Raw genomic sequence first — 17,272 nt, forward strand, 5'->3', positions numbered from 1 at the left:
TCAGAACTCATTCGTTCAGTATCCTTTGAGAGCATATATTTTTACTATGAATTCAGCACTATTTTGAAATAGAATTGCATTTTATAATCACACGCATTTGGAAAAGGTAACTCGTATATATGAAACACATACTATTTATTCAATCTGCGGACCTTTGTGCACACTTGGATGCTTGGAACCCTTGTACTAACGCAACACCGCCCTAACGGAGGGAGGCCCTTCAGCCTCAGGTCTCAAACTGCTGCCAACCAGCCTCTTCCCCTGTTGGACGCCTCTGTGTCTTGGGCAGGGCTCACCCTCCCCAGCTGAGACTCCCCGCTGCACGGACCCTCTGAGGGCTGTCACCACCAGTCTTCCCTGCCTTTGTGTCCATCACATTCAGTCCTGGCAGGCCTTCAACGGATGTGACCAGAACTGAAATGAGTTTGCTCTCGTCTGGCCTTCCGGGGTAAGACACACGAACTTCCCTGGCTTCTGTGTGACAACTCTTCCAATATTAGAAAATACTGTTGAATTTCCAGAAACTGCACTCCAGGTTAAATATACTCAGTTGCTTCCCCCAATCTGCAGTCCACATGCTTCCAGGGCTCTTCGCTCCATTCTGTTAATGCACCTCTTGAAATCACAGTGCCTAATTAAGATCTAGTATTCAGAGGTGGTGCCACGTGCACCGAAACCACTAGGAGGACCCTTACTGTCTGTGATGTGGACATGGCGCTTCTTTCAGTGCAGGTTAAGATTCTGTCCCTTCTTTAGCTGTTGGCTCATATCAGTCCTGCTGGGGGTCGGCCCTGGGCGCTAGCCATGTGCGCCAGGCAGTCCTGGGTTTTAATCCAGGCTCTGCTTCTTGCTGACTTGCTTGTGTGATCTAAGACAAGTTACTAAACCTCCTCAAGCCTAAGTTTCATCATCTGTAAACTGGAGATAATGGCAGATTGATCTTTCATCGCTGTTGTGAGGACTGAATCCAATAACATATGGCAAACACTAAGAATGGGACCTGGACATAGTCAGGACTCAGGAAACGTTGGCTGTTATTTTGTATTTGTCATTTGGTGTCACTTTGGGTTGCGTCTCTGTCCTAACGTGAGAATAGGGCCTTTTCTGTTGCTTTGGAAAAATCACAGGTTAATTCAATGAATTAATTGCTCCTGTGACCACTCAAGTGCCCCACTTTCTCCATCATATTCTTGACTTAATGTCCTTCTGCTTCCACAGATGCAAAGCACCAGCCCTGATCAGCCTGCCCTCACTCTCTCTGTTCATGCAATGAACAGTTATTGAGCACTTACTGTTTACCAAGCATGGTCCTAGGCACCAGGAATGCAGTAGTGTACAAAACAGATGAAGTCCCAGCTCTTCTAGAGCTCACCTTCCAGTGGGGGACAGACATTAAAGAAATAAATATACGTTGTGTCAGACAATGAAAGATGCTACGAAATAAATGCAGCAGGAAAAGGAGGGTAGACATGACCAGGGGGGCTATTTCATAGAGGGTGGTCCAAGTGGACCTGAGCAGATACTTGAATGCAGTGAAGGAGCAAGGCATGCAGATATCTGGGTAAAGGGTGTCCTGAGCAGAGGAAACCACCAGTGCAAAGGCCCTGAGGCAGGCGTCTAAGGAACGTTTGAGGAACAGTGTGGGGCTGGCATAGCTGAAGCAGAGTGAGGAAGGAGGAGAGGCTTCAGAGCTGATGGGAGACAGATCACCCAAGCCTGTATGACGCTGAATAAAGCTGGCTTTTTCTCTGAGAGGCGAGGTCATTGAAGGGTTTCAGCAAAGGGGAGACACGAGTGGACCTTTAAAAGGATGAGTCCGGCTGCTGTGCGGAGGACAGATTACAGGGGTCAAGGGACAACATGCTGAGACCCCCTCCACCTTCCTTACCTCCAGGACAGAAACTTGCCTTCTGGTTTTAAATGACTCATTTCCACATCCCACTGAAAGAATAAACTGAAGAAACAGTGACCACAAGACGTTACAGAGAAGATACACAGAAGAATAGAAGTGAAGGCGAGGCTCACCCTGAACAGGCCTGTATCTACATAAGATTCCTCTGCGTGGCAGGAGCTCTCCACCGTGTTTGCGCTGATCGTGTTTGTCTGGTGGTTCCTCCTTGAATCCGAGGCCATAAATAGCAGAAATCACACCTTGTCTCACTGGGAGATTCCCCCAAAAAACTTAGGAAGTTACTAAAGAAATTGCTCAAAACAAAAGGTAAGAGGGGAGGAGTGTAAAAAACTGTAAGTGGTCGTTCCCTGGGAAAGAGAAGTTCAGAGGACATTTAGGTTGATTTTTCCGGGCAACGGTTTGACAGGTGGGGCTCTCACTCTCCCCACTGCAGGATTGGAGGGAGTCCAGCAGGACATAAAGCAGAGGATGTGCTCGTAGTAGGAAGTGAGGGAGCCACGGGGAAAGTAATCTAAGGACATTTGGACGTAGCGACTGGCAGCTCCTGGCATGCAGAAGGTGCACAGCAAATACTGAAGGGATGAACGTCAAGTGGGGAAGACGATTCTGCCAGGAGACAAAGGAAGGACAGCAAACCTCAGGCCCTGGACGCTTCCTCACAGTAAACAGAAGAGAAGCGGGCAGAGCAGTTCCATGGCTACGTGGAGGGGAGTGAGGGGCAGGGTGGCAGTCCCCAGACGGCAGTCCAAAGCACATCGTGAGCCCAAAGGCCACACCCTGAGAGCAGGTGGCCGAGAGTTCTCTCCTCATCTCCTCCAGAGCTGTTTCTCTTGCACACACCTCTTTCTGAGCTTGCCTAGTCTTGGCACGTGAAGCCCAGGCCCCGAACAAGTTGGACAATGGGCCAAGTCATGGTCCTCCACAGCCTGACCTCAACCTGCCTCTCCAGCCTCCCCCCACCACTCCCTGCCCTTAACCTGGAGCGATGCGAAGCTGCTCTGGATGCGTACACACCCTGTGCTGCGTCACACCTCCCCGCCTGTACGCTGGTGCTCTTGCTGCCTAGAGCACCCTTCTCCCCAGCACTGTTCACCCAACCCCAGGGCCACACCCTTTTTGCCTGGCTGACTCCCTCTCAAGCCTCAAGAGTTATCTCAGGTGCCACTTCCTCCGGGGAGCCTTCCTTGAATCCCTTGGCAAAAGTAAATGCTTCTCCCCTGTGCTTCTGTGTTCACATCTACCACTGCTCTTAACACTCTCCTGGAAGTATAGAAAAATCTGTATTTTTCATCTGCCTCCCCGACAATCCCCATACACACACACACATATTCACACGGAACTACGTCCTCCCCGAGGGCGAGGACCCGCTGTAATGCTTGTCGAGCTGATGCTTTTCATGGATTTGCAGGCAGAGGAGCTCTCAGTCTGCTGAAGGAGACGCTGCAGCCCCTCAGGACACCACACAGGGACGGGAGTGTGATCAGAATGCGGCCTGAGGAGGCGGGAGGGAGACAGAGTGACGGGGTGAGCCAGCAGGGCGGAGCCGCTGCCGGGAGACTTCCTGGAAGAAAGGTCTTCCTCGTAGAGATTAGAGTCCTGCCCTCTGTCACATCACTGCCCTCCTCACCCCTGCCCCCCATCTCTAGCTCCCAGGCCTACCTGTCCTACCAGACCTGGCTTAAATGCCACCTCTTGCATGAAGCCTCCTGTGATTGCCAACCTCCTCACCCAAAACTAGAAGTCATTTCACCCTCCTCTGGACTCTCATAGGCTTTGTTTGTAACTCCCAAGAGCGTTTATTTATCCAGTTACCAAGTTATTTATGTACATGTTTTTATCTCGATATTATCATCTAGATTGAAAATTCCTTGAAAGCAGAGTCTAGTTCTTATTAGAACATTGCCTAGACTAGACTAGGCACTTAGTAAACATTTGTTCATTCGCTCAACCAACATTCTTTAAACGTTTACTGTGTGGCAAGCACAGTGGCTCTGAAATATCAAGATGAATAAACCATGGTCCCTGCCCTTAAAGAATTCAAAGGCTAATAAATGAGTGGATGGATGAATAGATGAATGGATGGATGGATGGATGGATGGATGGTGGATAGGTGGATGCATGAATGGTGGATGGATGGATATGGAGATGGATGGATGGATGGATGGATGGATGGATGATGGATGATGGATAGGTGGATGGATGGATGGTGGATAGATGGATGGATGGATGGATGGGTGGATGGATGGATGGGTGGATGATGGATGATGGATAGGTGGATGGATGGATGGATGGATGGTGGATGGATGGATGATGGATGGATGGATAGGTGGATGGATGGATGGATGGATGGATGGGGGATGGATGGATGGATGGTGGATGGGTGGATGATGGATGGACGGATGGGTGGATGGATGGATGGTGGATAGATGGATGGATGGATGGATGGGTGGATGGATGGATGGATGATGGATAGGTGGATGGATGGATGGTGGATGAATGGGTGGTAGATGATGGATGGGTGAATGGCAAATGGCAATCGAAACACTTTCTCCAGAAAACCTCTTCCTAGCTCATCAAGCTCCTCCTTTGAATTCTTGAAAATCAAATCCATAATACTGCAAGTGAAAAAACTAAAGATGCACAACAATTTTACCTTGACCCAGAGTCAACCAGGAAGCCTTGGGCAGCAACGAGCCTGAGTCCTGGGGCTTCCACTACCACCAAGAGCCTCATGGCCACAGCCTTACATGCTCAGCCTTCGGCCCAAGGAATAAAGAGATGACTGTTAGTCTCTACCTTCAACACAGCAAAAAGCTGGAGCACGTGCTGAAATGGCTTCTTCCCTAAGCCTTCCCTGCTACTACCATGCCCTGAAGCGTCACAAATGGGGCACGGCCCCCTCAATGATTTCCCTAGATAGCTGTCTCACTAAACCTGGACCATCCACCCAAGATGCGGTGGTGGACATGCCTTATTCCGAGGTCCTCTGGTCTTAGAAGCCAAAGTAAGCTAAACCAGAATCCCCCAACGGGACAACACTAGATAAACCCCTCTTTGCTATATCCTTCTGTTTTCACTAGCAACAAGGGAGGGAGACTTCAGACGTGGTGGCAAGAATTTTCTGAAACGGAGAAGTCTGGACCCAGAACAGAGGTTCTCGGTAAAGGGGGAGGGGGCTATGCAAATATGAGCGTTGCTTGGAAGCCAGGAGCCCGAGACAAACCAAGGTGAGGTTGCAGCCAGGACTCAAAGTCCAGAGCTTAGAGAGTGGGGGTCAGGACAGATGAATCAAATAAGTTAAAGGCTTGCCAACCCACAGTTGGGCCATCACAATGTGAGAAGTAATTTCAGTAAACCTCCAGGTAAAGCATTGCTGGGGGTCGCATAGAGCATGGGGTCCCCCAAGAGGCCAAGAGGTAGGTAATGCAACCTGTGTCTCCATAGTTCCCCTGAACACGCAGAGCTGGCCAGAATCCAGTTCAAAGGATCTAGGAGAAGGGTGGCCCCTGTGATCTCAGATTACCCCAGATAATCCCCTTTGACTAGCCAGCCAACTCCAAACCTGTGATCATGGCCAGGATCCTCCACTGCCCTGGACTGTTCTGGAAACAGAGGCCAACATGAATGTCTTTCCTCTTTTATGTGGAACAGAGGTCTTCTTATACAAATAGAAAACAAACACACTCACATAACCACTTGCCTATAAATACAAACACGTTTATTCTAAGATACACATCACGTATATAATCGACGACCTGACTTTGTGTCTAAATCTTTAAATTCAACTGAAGAGGCCCCTGGGACCCAGCAGTGCCCCTCAGGCTGGCTGGCCCCTTCGCCTGCCCAGAGGGCATGAGAAATTCATTCACCTGTGTCCAGTTTCTCATTGGGACTCATCACAACCTACAGCCTCCTGGTGGGTGAACCTGAGAAGCCCTCCCCTGCTTCTGATGCGGGGTCGGTGAGCCGAGGAGTCGAAAGAAAGATTTCTTAGACTCTCAAGATCTGGCAGTAGTGCTCTTTTATTTAGAGAATAGTATAGAATAGCATGGGGACAGGACCCATGGACAGTCAGAGCTCCTGCTGCTGCCACTTCTGCTGCCCCCACTGGCATGGGGACAGGACCCATGGGCAGGCAGAGCTGGTGTGTGGGGACAGGACCCATGGGCAGTCAGAGCTCCTGCTGCTTCCCCGAGTTGAGGGTTAGGGCTAAATTTAAGGCATGGGTATGTGAGTCATCTCTTTACAAGACAAAGGAAAAAAAGTTAAAATGGTACCAGTGCCGGTAGGGCCCAGCCATTGGGCGGTCCCACAACTTTTAGATAAGAATCAAACCGGATTGAGTAAATGACAGAAGTCACCGCTCAAATATTATCTTCAACTAAAGACAAAGGAGGATTTGGGGGTGGGGGGTCAGTTACACGAGGTTGCCAGACAGTAAACAACTTAAGTTCTTGCCTTCCCCATTAAGAGTTTCCAGAGATAAGGCCATCCCCCCTTCCTCCTGGTGCAGAAAGGGAGTCATGGAGATTTCCTTCACAAATGCAACTGTCTCTGATCAAAGGGCAAGCAAATTCCACTCCTCGGAGCCTGCTTCTTATCTGTAGTTTTAAAAGTAACCAGCCTAAAAATCCTCATCATAAACTGTTTTAAAATTAAGCAGCCTAAAAATCCTCATCACTTCCAACCCTTGAGGCCTCCTCCTCACCCCAGCAACTCAGAAAAGAGCCAGTTCAGCATTTTCCCCCGGGGAAGGGTGCCGTGAAGGGAAGAAGTCAAAGACTTCCTCTTCTGACACATGGGGTGAGCTCCCAGACAATGGGGAGATTAGGGCAGAGCTTGTGAAGGACCCAGCTTCCAACCCAGGGAGCGGCTGCTCCTGGTGAAAGGCCCCTGCCCACGGAGCACCAGCCCCTGGGATTAGCCCTCGGCTGCTCCGCCCCTGCTGCCCTGAGCCTGCCTCAGGATCCGTACAAAGGCCCCGTGGGCAGGGATTGGCCTGGGGCACAATAAGGGCCCATGGGCACTGCCCTGGAAGGATTGGAGTTTGAATGAACTCCCTGGCAGTCGAGCGTGGGAGGCACCATTTGGGTGGCCAAGGGGATAAGTGCACTCTGCCCGGCAGTAGGAGGGATCCAGGTCAGAGTGCGCACGAGGAGCTGTGTGGTCTCCCTCTGGAGAAGGAAAGTGACAAATAAAAATGGCAAGCAATAGGATATATTGGAGTATATGAGGAAGCCATTTGGTATAAACCTAATTCAGCCTGAACTTGTCTTTCCAAAAGGGCCTGACGGAGGCCGTTGAGCATGCATTGTATATCTGCTTTAGAGATTCCCTGTGGCAAGAGCAAAAGGCCCTTGAGATAAAGGTGCAACTTCCCTCCCCCTCCCAACGTTGGCATTTCCTTAAGGATTAAGCATCTTTCCTTAGGCTAGGAACTGATTCCTGTGCTCACCTGTGACCACCCAGCTCGAGACAATAGACTTGCCTCCTGCTACGCCCACCAAGATAGCAGACCCACTACCTGCTCTGTCCATCAAGCGCTGTGCCCACAGGGCAACCTTGTGACTATTGTGGGAGGGACATTTCAATCATATGCAAAACGTCCTGCCTGGGGGTATATAACCACTCTGTACACCTCACTTCTTTGGAGTTCTCTGTTCCGTTGTGGAAAGACTCTCCCAGGTTATAACCCTAAGATTTCAGCTCAGAATAAACTCACCCAAATTTTCATTTATAGATTGGTTATGGATTACTTTCGTCGACAGAAGGTTATGCTGCTCCAGGCCTAGGAAATGGTCCAGTATAGAAACAGGGTGTCCACAAGGACTATACGCAGACCCCCACCCCAGCTGTCCTCACCCCCATTCTGCATTTCACCAACCAGAACTTCCAGGGCTGGCTGCAACCAGGCAGCTTCACCTCTACTGCTCCAGGAGACCTGCCTCGTGTCCCCCCACTCTCCCACCGCTCCGGGACGGTCACATAGACCATGAGCCCAGACATAATCCCCTGAGAAGATGGGGAAGGGAGCCCAGACGTAACCCCTGAGAGGACGGGGAAGGGAGCACGGCATGAAAGCTCCACGAGGAGGACGTGCTTTCACTCCTCCATCCAATGATCGTGACCCGGTTGGTTCCACCAACAAGTTCCTGAAGCCTGGCTGGTCCGGTGGGACTGAGCCCCATGCATGGAGTTCGATGCAAACAGGGAGGCCTTGCGAGACACTGAGTATAAACTCTCCACAAGCTCCGTAACCTCTCGCTCTGTATTCAGGGGAGACCCCTTGACTGCCTGTCCTCGCACCTGCCCTGCGCCCCACACCTCCCGACTTGGACGCCTTCCCTCCAGGTTCACTGTGTCACCAACTAGTTGCCCCAAAGAACTCAAGGGTGGGTTTGGAAGCATTTCACTGTTTTTCCAAATTGTTTTTTCCTTTTGTTATGTTAAGGAGACGCAATCACCAACCTCCCTGAACCAGACCAAGCCCCACCACACGAGCTGCGCTCTAGGACCTGTGCCTTATTTTTAACGCTAAAATCTCTCCAGGAGGAGCTTAGGCCTCATTCCCATAACCTGCAGTGTACATGGAAGCACGTTTTCCATCTGAGCCTGCACAAGCGAATACTCACCTCTCCCTTTTGAATATCCATTCCCCATCTGAAATAAACATCCCTGCTTCCCTTTGTTCAGGGACGCCATGACTCTGGAAATGATTCCACATGGTCTCCTACTTGTCACAAATATACTCTACTTTGTGAGATAACTACTTCCGGTGGAGAGTCTGATTTAACTCGCCAGGAGGAGAACCCACTTTGGTTTCGATAACAACTGCAGGCCCAGCACTGAGATACCCATGCCCCCCCTCCCACCCCCACCCGCCTTTGCCTATGACGGGTGTCTTTGAATAATTGTTGGGTGTTTTGAGTCTGTGCACTTGTTCTGCAGGCAGCCTTCAGGCTCCACACACTGTACTCGTCCCTCAATAATCTGGGCAACTTAGACACTTGAGAAATTAGCTGATGACCCTGATCTGTACAGGCAAATCCCTCAGACCCCAGCTCCTCCACCTTCACCCGAATTCTGGAGACTTCTCCCCAGAGAACTAGGACAATTGCTCAGAGTGAATGACAAAAGCGCTTTATTGAAGATGCACCCAGAGGTAGACAGAGGGAAGGAGAAGAGTTGGTGGGACTCTGAGTGGCTCTTGTCCTGACCTTGCAGGGCCGGTTGCTGCCAAGTGATGGAGAAGGAGTTTGGTCCTGATGTAGAGGGAGATCCAGGATCTAGTAGGAGACGGCATTGGGCTGGGAGGGGACATTTGTGACCATGATAATTCTGGAGATGAAGCTCCTGGTTGTGTTCTCCTCTGCCCGTGGAGGTGAAGAGTCAGCTGACACCCCTCCCATTCCAGGGGAGTCACCAAGCCCAAATCGAGAAGAAGCTACCAAACTCCAAGAGGGCAGAGTCCACACCCCAGCACTGAGGTGACACTGCTAAGAGAAGCCCCAGAAAAAGAGGGTGGAGGCAGGGGGAAGGAAGCACAGAGACACCAGGGCTGGGCCCGGCTGGGCTCAGGGGCTGCAGGACCCTCGTCTTCTCTATCGGTGGGATCTCTTGGTCAAGGTGGTGCTGGAGATGGTCTTGCTGCTGGAACTGCCACCGACACCGAACCCAAAGCCGCTTCCAGAGCCAGAGCCAGAGCCAAAACCACTGCCCAGGCCAAACCCGGCGCTAGCTCCGAATCCTCCACCTATGCCTCCTGCACTGGTGGCACCACTGACCACGGCTGTGAGAACAAGGCAAAGGACACAGTTACTCCAACAGTGCTGGCCACCAGGAGTCTCAGCCCAAACCAGGATGAACGAACGGCCACGGCAGGGGCAGAAGGTACTCACAGATGCTCACGGCACTCTGGCATTCTCCAGACATTCTGTGGGGGACAGAAAGAGCCATGAGCCACAGCAAGCCCAGAGCCACGTCTCGTTCAATAAGCAAGTGTCAATACCTTGCCCATCTTTAAGCAGCCAAATTTAAGGCCTGCATGTAAACCTGTTGTCTAACACTGTTCTGGTTCATAATGTACCAGCGCAGCTCTGAGGCAGGTGGCCAGCAGAGGTACCCTGGTCCTGCCAGGGCCCTGGACCTCTCCGTTCCTCATGCTCCTACCCTGCCTTCCCCCCTCACCGGCACTCCTCGCCCTCCAGCAGCTTGCGGTAGGTAGCGATCTCGATGTCCAGGGCCAGCTTCACGCTCAAGAGATCCTGGTACTCGCGCAGCATCCGGGCCAGCTCCTCCTTGGCCTTCTGCAGGGCGGCCTCCAGCTCTGTGCGCTTGCTGTGGGCATCTTTTAGGGCCAGCTCCCCACGCTGCTCTGCATCAGCCACAGATGCCTGCAGAGTCTGGCACTGTAGACAAGAGCGTGGGACAAGCAGCATCAGTGTCCTGCTATCAGGACCTCTACAACTGCCCCCCTCTTGTAGCAGCTTTGCTTCGGTTAAGATGTCAGGATTCTGCCTGTCCTTCTCCCCACCTTCCCTGACTCTTATGCATTTCGTTCACTCCAGCCAGAGTCCACCAATGCCCCCACCAGACTGATTAGATGAAGATGAGAAAAACGAATGAAAACGACCCAAGAAACATAATTACTAGGATGTCATGTCATGTCAGCTAGGATATTGCTGGAAAGACCTGGCTGTGGCTTATGTAGAGGACTACAAATCCCCTGCAGAAAAGCTCAGGATCTTCTAGCCTGATGCCTTATCTGCTTGTCTGCTAAGGAGACGTCTGCCTTAGGCCCCCGGCCCTGGACTGCGGCTGGAAGGAGGTGACATCTACCTGCTTCTTGACATTCTCGATCTCGGCCCGCAGCCTCTGAATCAACCTGTTGAGCTCTGAAATCTCATTCTTTGTGTTCTTGAGGTTGTCACCATGTAGGTCAACTGAGGTCTGGAGCTGCTGGACCTAATACCCGGGAGACACAGGCGACCAGGGGTCAGGGGTGTTTGGGTTGGGGTCCATTTCCAAGTGAACTCAGCAAGAATAACCACAGGCGGCAGGGATAACACAAAATGTCACAGAATCTCAAATCAGACTAGGATCAGTGAAGCCTGGAAGAATCAGTTCATCCTGACTTCTCTTGGGCTGGAGCTGATGATCTCCTGCCCACGGACATCAAAAGCAGAGCCCCGGAAGCCACTCCCACCTCCTGAGAGATCACCAACACCCACCTTGATCTGGTACAGGGCCTCGGCCTCCGCCTTACTTCTCTGGGCGATCTCCTCGTACTGGGCGCGGACCTCGGCAATGATGCTGTCCAGGTCCAGGTCCCGGTTGTTGTCCATGGACAGGACCACAGATGTGTCGCTGACATGGCTCTGCATTTGGGACAGCTCCTGTGCAGAAAATGTCTCACATCAGGCTTCCTGGAGAGCCTTTCCTCATCTGTGACACCAGGAGTCTGCCACCATCGTGGAAATGGCCATGCCACAGGCTCAGATGGAGGCAGAGTTGGCATTCCCAATGTGTAGAGCAGAGAGGAGAGGAAGGGTAAATTTCTATGTCAAAATCGAGTGGTTGGTGACATCTCAGGACATAAAAGCAATTTTACGTAGGAGCATGAGGAATTACTGCTCCCTGGAAGCTCTATGCCATGCCACGCCAGTGGGCACTCAGTATGCTGGGTGGAAGGAAACACAATGGATCCATGTCTCTAGAGAAATGCTAGGTGGCAATAAATTCCATCGCATGCAATCTTTAGATCTAATCGCCTCCTCTAAGACAGCACCTGGTTTTGAGAACTTCTCAGTTGAGTCTCCTCACTTCAACCCTTCCTCTCCCTGACCTTGCGGAGAGCCCACTGCCCTGAAGTAAGGGTCCTTTCAAAGAACTGTGGACTCCAAGCAGCAGCCTCACAGGTAAAGGATTCCGTTCCCTGAGTGGAGGGGGGTGGTGTCCTCACCGCAGCGTAGAGGGCCCTCAGGAAGTTGATCTCATCATTCAGGGCGTCCACCTTGGCCTCCAGCTCCACCTTGTTCATGTAGGCGGCGTCCACGTCCTGCAGACGAGGAGGGAGGGTAGGAGACAAGGGCCAGGAACTCCGACAGGGGGCAGGGGGTTAAAGGACACGCAAAGGGGTTCTCAGCAGCATCTGGGAAAGGCTTCTCTTCACCAGGCGAGGTGGAGAGAGACATCATTTGACACATTCTGCCCCTAAAGCCCCCTGCAGACATGGAAGTTAGTTATCCAAATGGGCTTTTATCCCAACCTTAATTCCTTAGGCCCTGGTTCAGTTAGATCTGGATGGCACCACATGGGGTAGAGATGAGGCAGAGACAGACGAACCCATGATTCAAGTCAAAGACCGCTCCCGAGGGCAGGGGCCCCTCACAGCACTGCCCCCTTCCTCTCTCACCTTCTTGAGGACCACAAAGTCATTCTCGGCAGCTGTGCGCTTGTTGATCTCCTCTTCGTACCTGGGGGTGGGGATGGGAAGGAAGAGACGAAGCCCCACAGTGAGTAGTGTTTCTCAGCTCTCCGCTGCTGGTTTTCAAACACGGAACCATTGGGAAATATCCACTACTTGGCTACATTTCCCCATGTTCGTGCAGATACTCATTCAACCTGCGTTTATTGAATAATTACCCTGTATGAGGTACCAGTCTAGACTCTGGTTTATCCAGAGAAGTGGAAACCAAACCCTAAAAAGACTATTTTCAGGAGATGAGATATGAGGAGAGGAACCAGCAATGATCTGGTTGATTTTATTTTGTAGAAGGGCTGTCCTTGGGCCATTTGGTGGGTTCAATTCTCAGGAGTGTTGCCAACGCTCCAGTTCTCTCTGTTTTGTGTGGGAGTGAACTGAGAGAGAGGGTTGGTATTTTCTCAGCTCCATCCCATAGTGAGCATTATAAGAGCCACCACGGATCGAATGTTCCTTATACGTCCAGCACTGTGCTACGTGCCTTCTCCACCTCATTTAACTTGATTTAATTCTCACGACCTATAAGATGTGACTATTATCCCCATTTTAAAGATGAAGAAAACTGAGATTCAGAGAGGTTAAGCAACTAACCCAAGATCACATAGCTAGTAAGTGGAGGAATCAGTATTCAAACCCGGTCCACCTGGTTTTACAACCTGGATTCTTCTGACCATGCTGTACTACTTTTCATCTGTTTGGTTTCTAATCTGGTTGGTAGATGGCAAGCCCAGCTTCCTACATGTATCGCTCATTTTATGTTTGGGGCATCTTAGGATTACTCGACCTCACCCCACTAAAATGTGACCATGCAGACACAGGGGAACAGACTAGAGGACCATCCTGACCGCCTTGGGATATCTTCAGAGTCTGGGATTCTGAATGAGTAGAGAGGAGCCCAAGGACCCCCGCACACGGCGGGGCAGATTTGTGGGATGGCGTCCTCCCTCCCTCCCCCAGCACCTGGTCTTAAAGTCCTCCACGCTGTCCTGCATGGTCTTCAGCTCAGACTGCAGGCGTCCTTTGTCATTGGCCAACGTGTCCACCTGCTTCCTCAGGGCACTGAGGTAGGCCTCGAAGAAGGGCTCCAGGTTTTTGCTGGACGTGGTGGTCGTCTGCTGCTGGAGGAGTTTCCACTTGGTCTCCAGGACCTTGTTCTGTTGTTCTAAGAACCGCACCTGTGTGTTAAAAAGGCACCGACCAACCGATGAGGGCCCGGAGCTGCGGCAGGAGGGCTGACCAGGGCCAACACCAGCCCAGTCAATCCAAGCCAACCAGGCGGCCCAAGAGCCACTGAGCAGGCCATCAGACCACAACCAGGCACCATCCACTAGAGTCAACACGGTGGCCCCACTCGTGAGCCGGGGCAGCAATGGGCCGTGTGGGCCATGGAGAACAGAGCTCAGCCAGAGCAGCAGGGCCTGATCTGCACAAGAAAACTTCCCCCACAGGGATCCCCAGGTCCTGGGGTGAGTTGCTGAGAACACTGAACTTCTACGAAACTGTAAAATAGACTAAAATTTAGAACTACAACCACAGTCTGAGGGCTTGCATTCAAAGCGGTCCTGACCCAAGGCAAAGGAATGGTAAATTCACTGAAGATTTTCTAAATAAACTTACTTATAAACGGACCTGGAGTGTTCCTGGGAACCTGTATGCAACTGAGCATAACTATTTTAGATCAAGGCCCCAGACAGACTCTGAGGCTCAGCCAGACTCGGTCATGCAAGGGGACTCCCCTGCCCTTCCCCTCTCTCCGTGAAAGATGGAGCCGGGTGAACCCAGGGAGCAGCTCAGCGTGACATCTCCACTTTCTGTGCTTCCGAATCGAAAGGAAAGCAGGTAAGGGTGACTGATCACAGTCTGAATCCAAAAGGGGAGACGAGAGAAAGAAGCACCGAAACTTTGTCCTGCTTTTATAGCTGTGTGTCCGAGAGTCACAGTAAAGCCTCTTGAAGCTATTATGGGTTTATCCAAACTAGCGAGAAGAGCAAGTATTCCCACTCAGTCTACTCCAAGACTGCTCGTTCTTGCCCCACACGTCTAGATAACTGAGACTTTGATGCACAGAGAGCCAGGCATCCTTGACCGAGTGTGCTCCTCCCACCCGTTCAGGCGTTAATCTTTGGCTGAGTCAGCTCTCTGGGTCTGATCTGCTTGCCATCACCCATTATCCTTGGCTGTCACTCAGCTAAAAGGACTTGAATCTCTAGACTTCGCATGGAAAGGGCGTCGGAATACAAAAGAAAAGGAGAGCCCCACCCTCTCCTCTCTTCAGACAGACCCAGAGAAATGAGCAATTTCACCCAGAGTCAGGAGGATGAAGCGACGACCTTTCCAGGTCCTGTTGGGACCTAGAATCTGCCTTTAGAGGCTGTCCCTTTTTGGGAAACCAGCCTGGTTTCCTTCTGCTCCAACAACAGAAGTGCCAATAGTTAAATGATTACATTAACTGTAATTAATTATTTGCTAATTTCTTAATTATTAACTGTGTAACTTCCAAAACCAAAATCTGAGAAAAGGCAGGGAAACAATGAACCCACTTGATAACTGAGGTGACTGGACCAGAAAAGTTGAGTGATTTCCCCAGTGACACACAGCACATCTAGGAAACCCAAACAGTCACTGCTTTGAGCTATCTGCCCACCAGCCATGGGACAGAAGAGAAAGACTCAGAGTAATGATGCTCCTTTAACAGCTGGACAAACAGGGGCCCAGAGAAATTCAGAGGTTTTCCCAATGCCCGTGGCAGGTGCAGGTCTGAGATCCTGGGGTGCAGGAACCCTGGCTTCTACCACCTTGTCTGGCCAAGGGACAGCTCACCTTGTCGATGAAGGAGGCGAACTTGTTGTTGAGGATCTTGATCTGCTCCCGCTCCTCCGTCCGGACCTTCTGGATCTCAGGGTCAATCTCCACATGGAGAGGGGTCAGCAGACTCTGATTGATGGTGACTTCCTGAATCCCCCCGGCAGGGCAGACCGGGAAGCCAGCACCACCTCGTGCATTGAAGGAGCTCCCAAAACCACCACCATAGCTGCCGGCACCGAAACCAGCACCAAAGCCACCAGCCCCAAAACCTGCCGCACCCCCGAAGCCTGCGCCTTGCTGGGCCCCGGCCACGCTGATGGAGATGCTCTTGTTCCCACCGAGGTTGTAGAGGCTCCTGCTGCCGAAGCCCCCGGAGGAGCAGCGGCCCGCGCCCCCGGACACAGAGACCGAGCTGAAAGCTGCCCTCTTGCCTCCACCTACGACGGCCGAGCCACAGCTAAAGCCCCGGGAGCCGCCTCGGACACACTGCTGTCTGGCGATCATGGCTGGAGAGAGGAGAGTGAGCTCGGAGTTGTCAGAGAAGCGAGAGAGAGGCCAGGCCGGTGAGTGCCGCAACCCCGGCCCGGGTCTCTTATATGTGCTGGAGCAGCAGGGCTTGGTTGCAGGGGCATAAAGGGAAAAATCCGAAACATCCCTGGGCTTGGCCTTTGGCACCGGCCCATCCTTCTCGGACCTGCTAAGCATGTCACTAAACACACCTACAGAAGTCATTCGGAGGGCACACGTTACTGGATCCCAGCACACTTGGCTCCAGGAGAACCTGAACCAGCGCCCCAGGGCCTCCTGAATCGTGGGCCCCTGCCCTGCCCAGCCCTGCAGGCCCCCGCCCGCAACACTCCCATCTCACAGCCTCCCAGCGGTCTCCCTGCTCCAGACAAGGCGACCTCTCGCTGCACAGCGTTTGGAAGCTGAGGGCCTGGGCTCAGGCACACCACCTGCCCCGACAGCTCTGCAGACCTGGAGTCTGGCACTCTCCGAGGCTCAGTCGCTTCACCCGTAAATTGGAAATAATACAAATATTTACCTTCTCCTCCTGTCAGGGGTAGTGAGGTCACGATTAACAAAGTGCTTTGTAAACTGTCAGAAACTGCACATACGGCTGTCGCTGTCATTGTTGCTATTCTTCCGTGTGCACTTGGCCCCATGTACACAATGAAAGGGGTTGTCCGTGCTACAGCCGTATAGCCTTCCAAACCCAGAGCAAGACTCCCCCCGCCTTGACACACAGTCAAGAGAACCTGCCATGTGCCCAGCGAGGAGCTGGGGACGGAGGAGACAGAGGTGCCGGGGAGGAAACACCTGCCATAGCACAACCCCAGCCCCAGCCCCGGCCCGCAGAGCGCATGCTCCTTCCCCCGCCTCTGCTCAGCACTGCGTCTGCAGGATTCCAGGTCAGCGATCTCCGGGGGCCCTCGCTGTGCGCCCTGCTGCCCCACCTGCTGACAGCTGTTTGCTCGGATCCACAGGACAGAGCGTGTTCTGTCTTCCCATAACCATCCCGGCACTCAGGGGCAGGAATCTGTATCTTGATTGGTGCTGGGGACCCCTTTGGTAGAATGGTGAAACCTATAAGCCCCCTCTCAGACCAATGTTTTCGAATACAAAATCCTACTTTTAAGCCCTAACTTGAGTTCTTCCCCACTGAGTGATCTATGTTCAGATCTCACCTGTTGCCACTAAGGAGCTGTGCAGTCTTGGGCAGGTCACCTAACCTCTCTGAACCCATTCAACCCATCCTCTCGTCTATAAAATGGGACACCTGCCTCATAGGTAATGAGACGACAGGCCTATGGTGCCTAACACATAGTAGGTCGGCAGGCATTCATTCTTTTCCTGCCTGGGTTTGCCATTGAGATGAGGAGAAATGAGACAAATCTGCAGCTCCCTGTTCTTAATCCCTCGTGAGCCCGCTATTTCAGATCCGGGAACAGCAGCAATCAGGGCCCGGGTAACTCTTGCAGGCCTGAGCTGCCCCTGACCGAGCGAAAGCTGATCACGGCCAAAACGAAGGGCTCCCTCCACGCAAAGAGAGAGAGCAGGGCCCGGGGGAT

At 52.1% G+C, this 17,272-nt stretch overlaps 1 protein-coding gene across 1 annotated transcript; it reads right to left on the reverse strand.

Annotated features, from left to right (window-relative positions):
- Positions 1 to 9,036: 9,036 nt before the first annotated feature.
- On the reverse strand, positions 9,037 to 15,973 carry KRT4 (keratin 4). Its single transcript, XM_008539130.2, has 9 exons — positions 15,216 to 15,973; positions 13,356 to 13,570; positions 12,327 to 12,387; positions 11,874 to 11,969; positions 11,143 to 11,307; positions 10,751 to 10,876; positions 10,100 to 10,320; positions 9,811 to 9,845; positions 9,037 to 9,701 (listed from the first exon to the last, which is right to left on the reverse strand). Exons 1-9 carry the CDS (start codon positions 15,930 to 15,932, stop codon positions 9,514 to 9,516), a joined length of 1,824 nt encoding a protein of 607 aa, XP_008537352.2. The 5' UTR covers positions 15,933 to 15,973; the 3' UTR covers positions 9,037 to 9,513.
- Between the last annotated feature and the right edge of the window lie 1,299 nt (positions 15,974 to 17,272).

The sequence above is a fragment of the Equus przewalskii genome, chromosome 5 (assembly GCF_037783145.1).
Source record: "Equus przewalskii isolate Varuska chromosome 5, EquPr2, whole genome shotgun sequence".
NCBI lineage: Eukaryota > Metazoa > Chordata > Mammalia > Perissodactyla > Equidae > Equus > Equus przewalskii.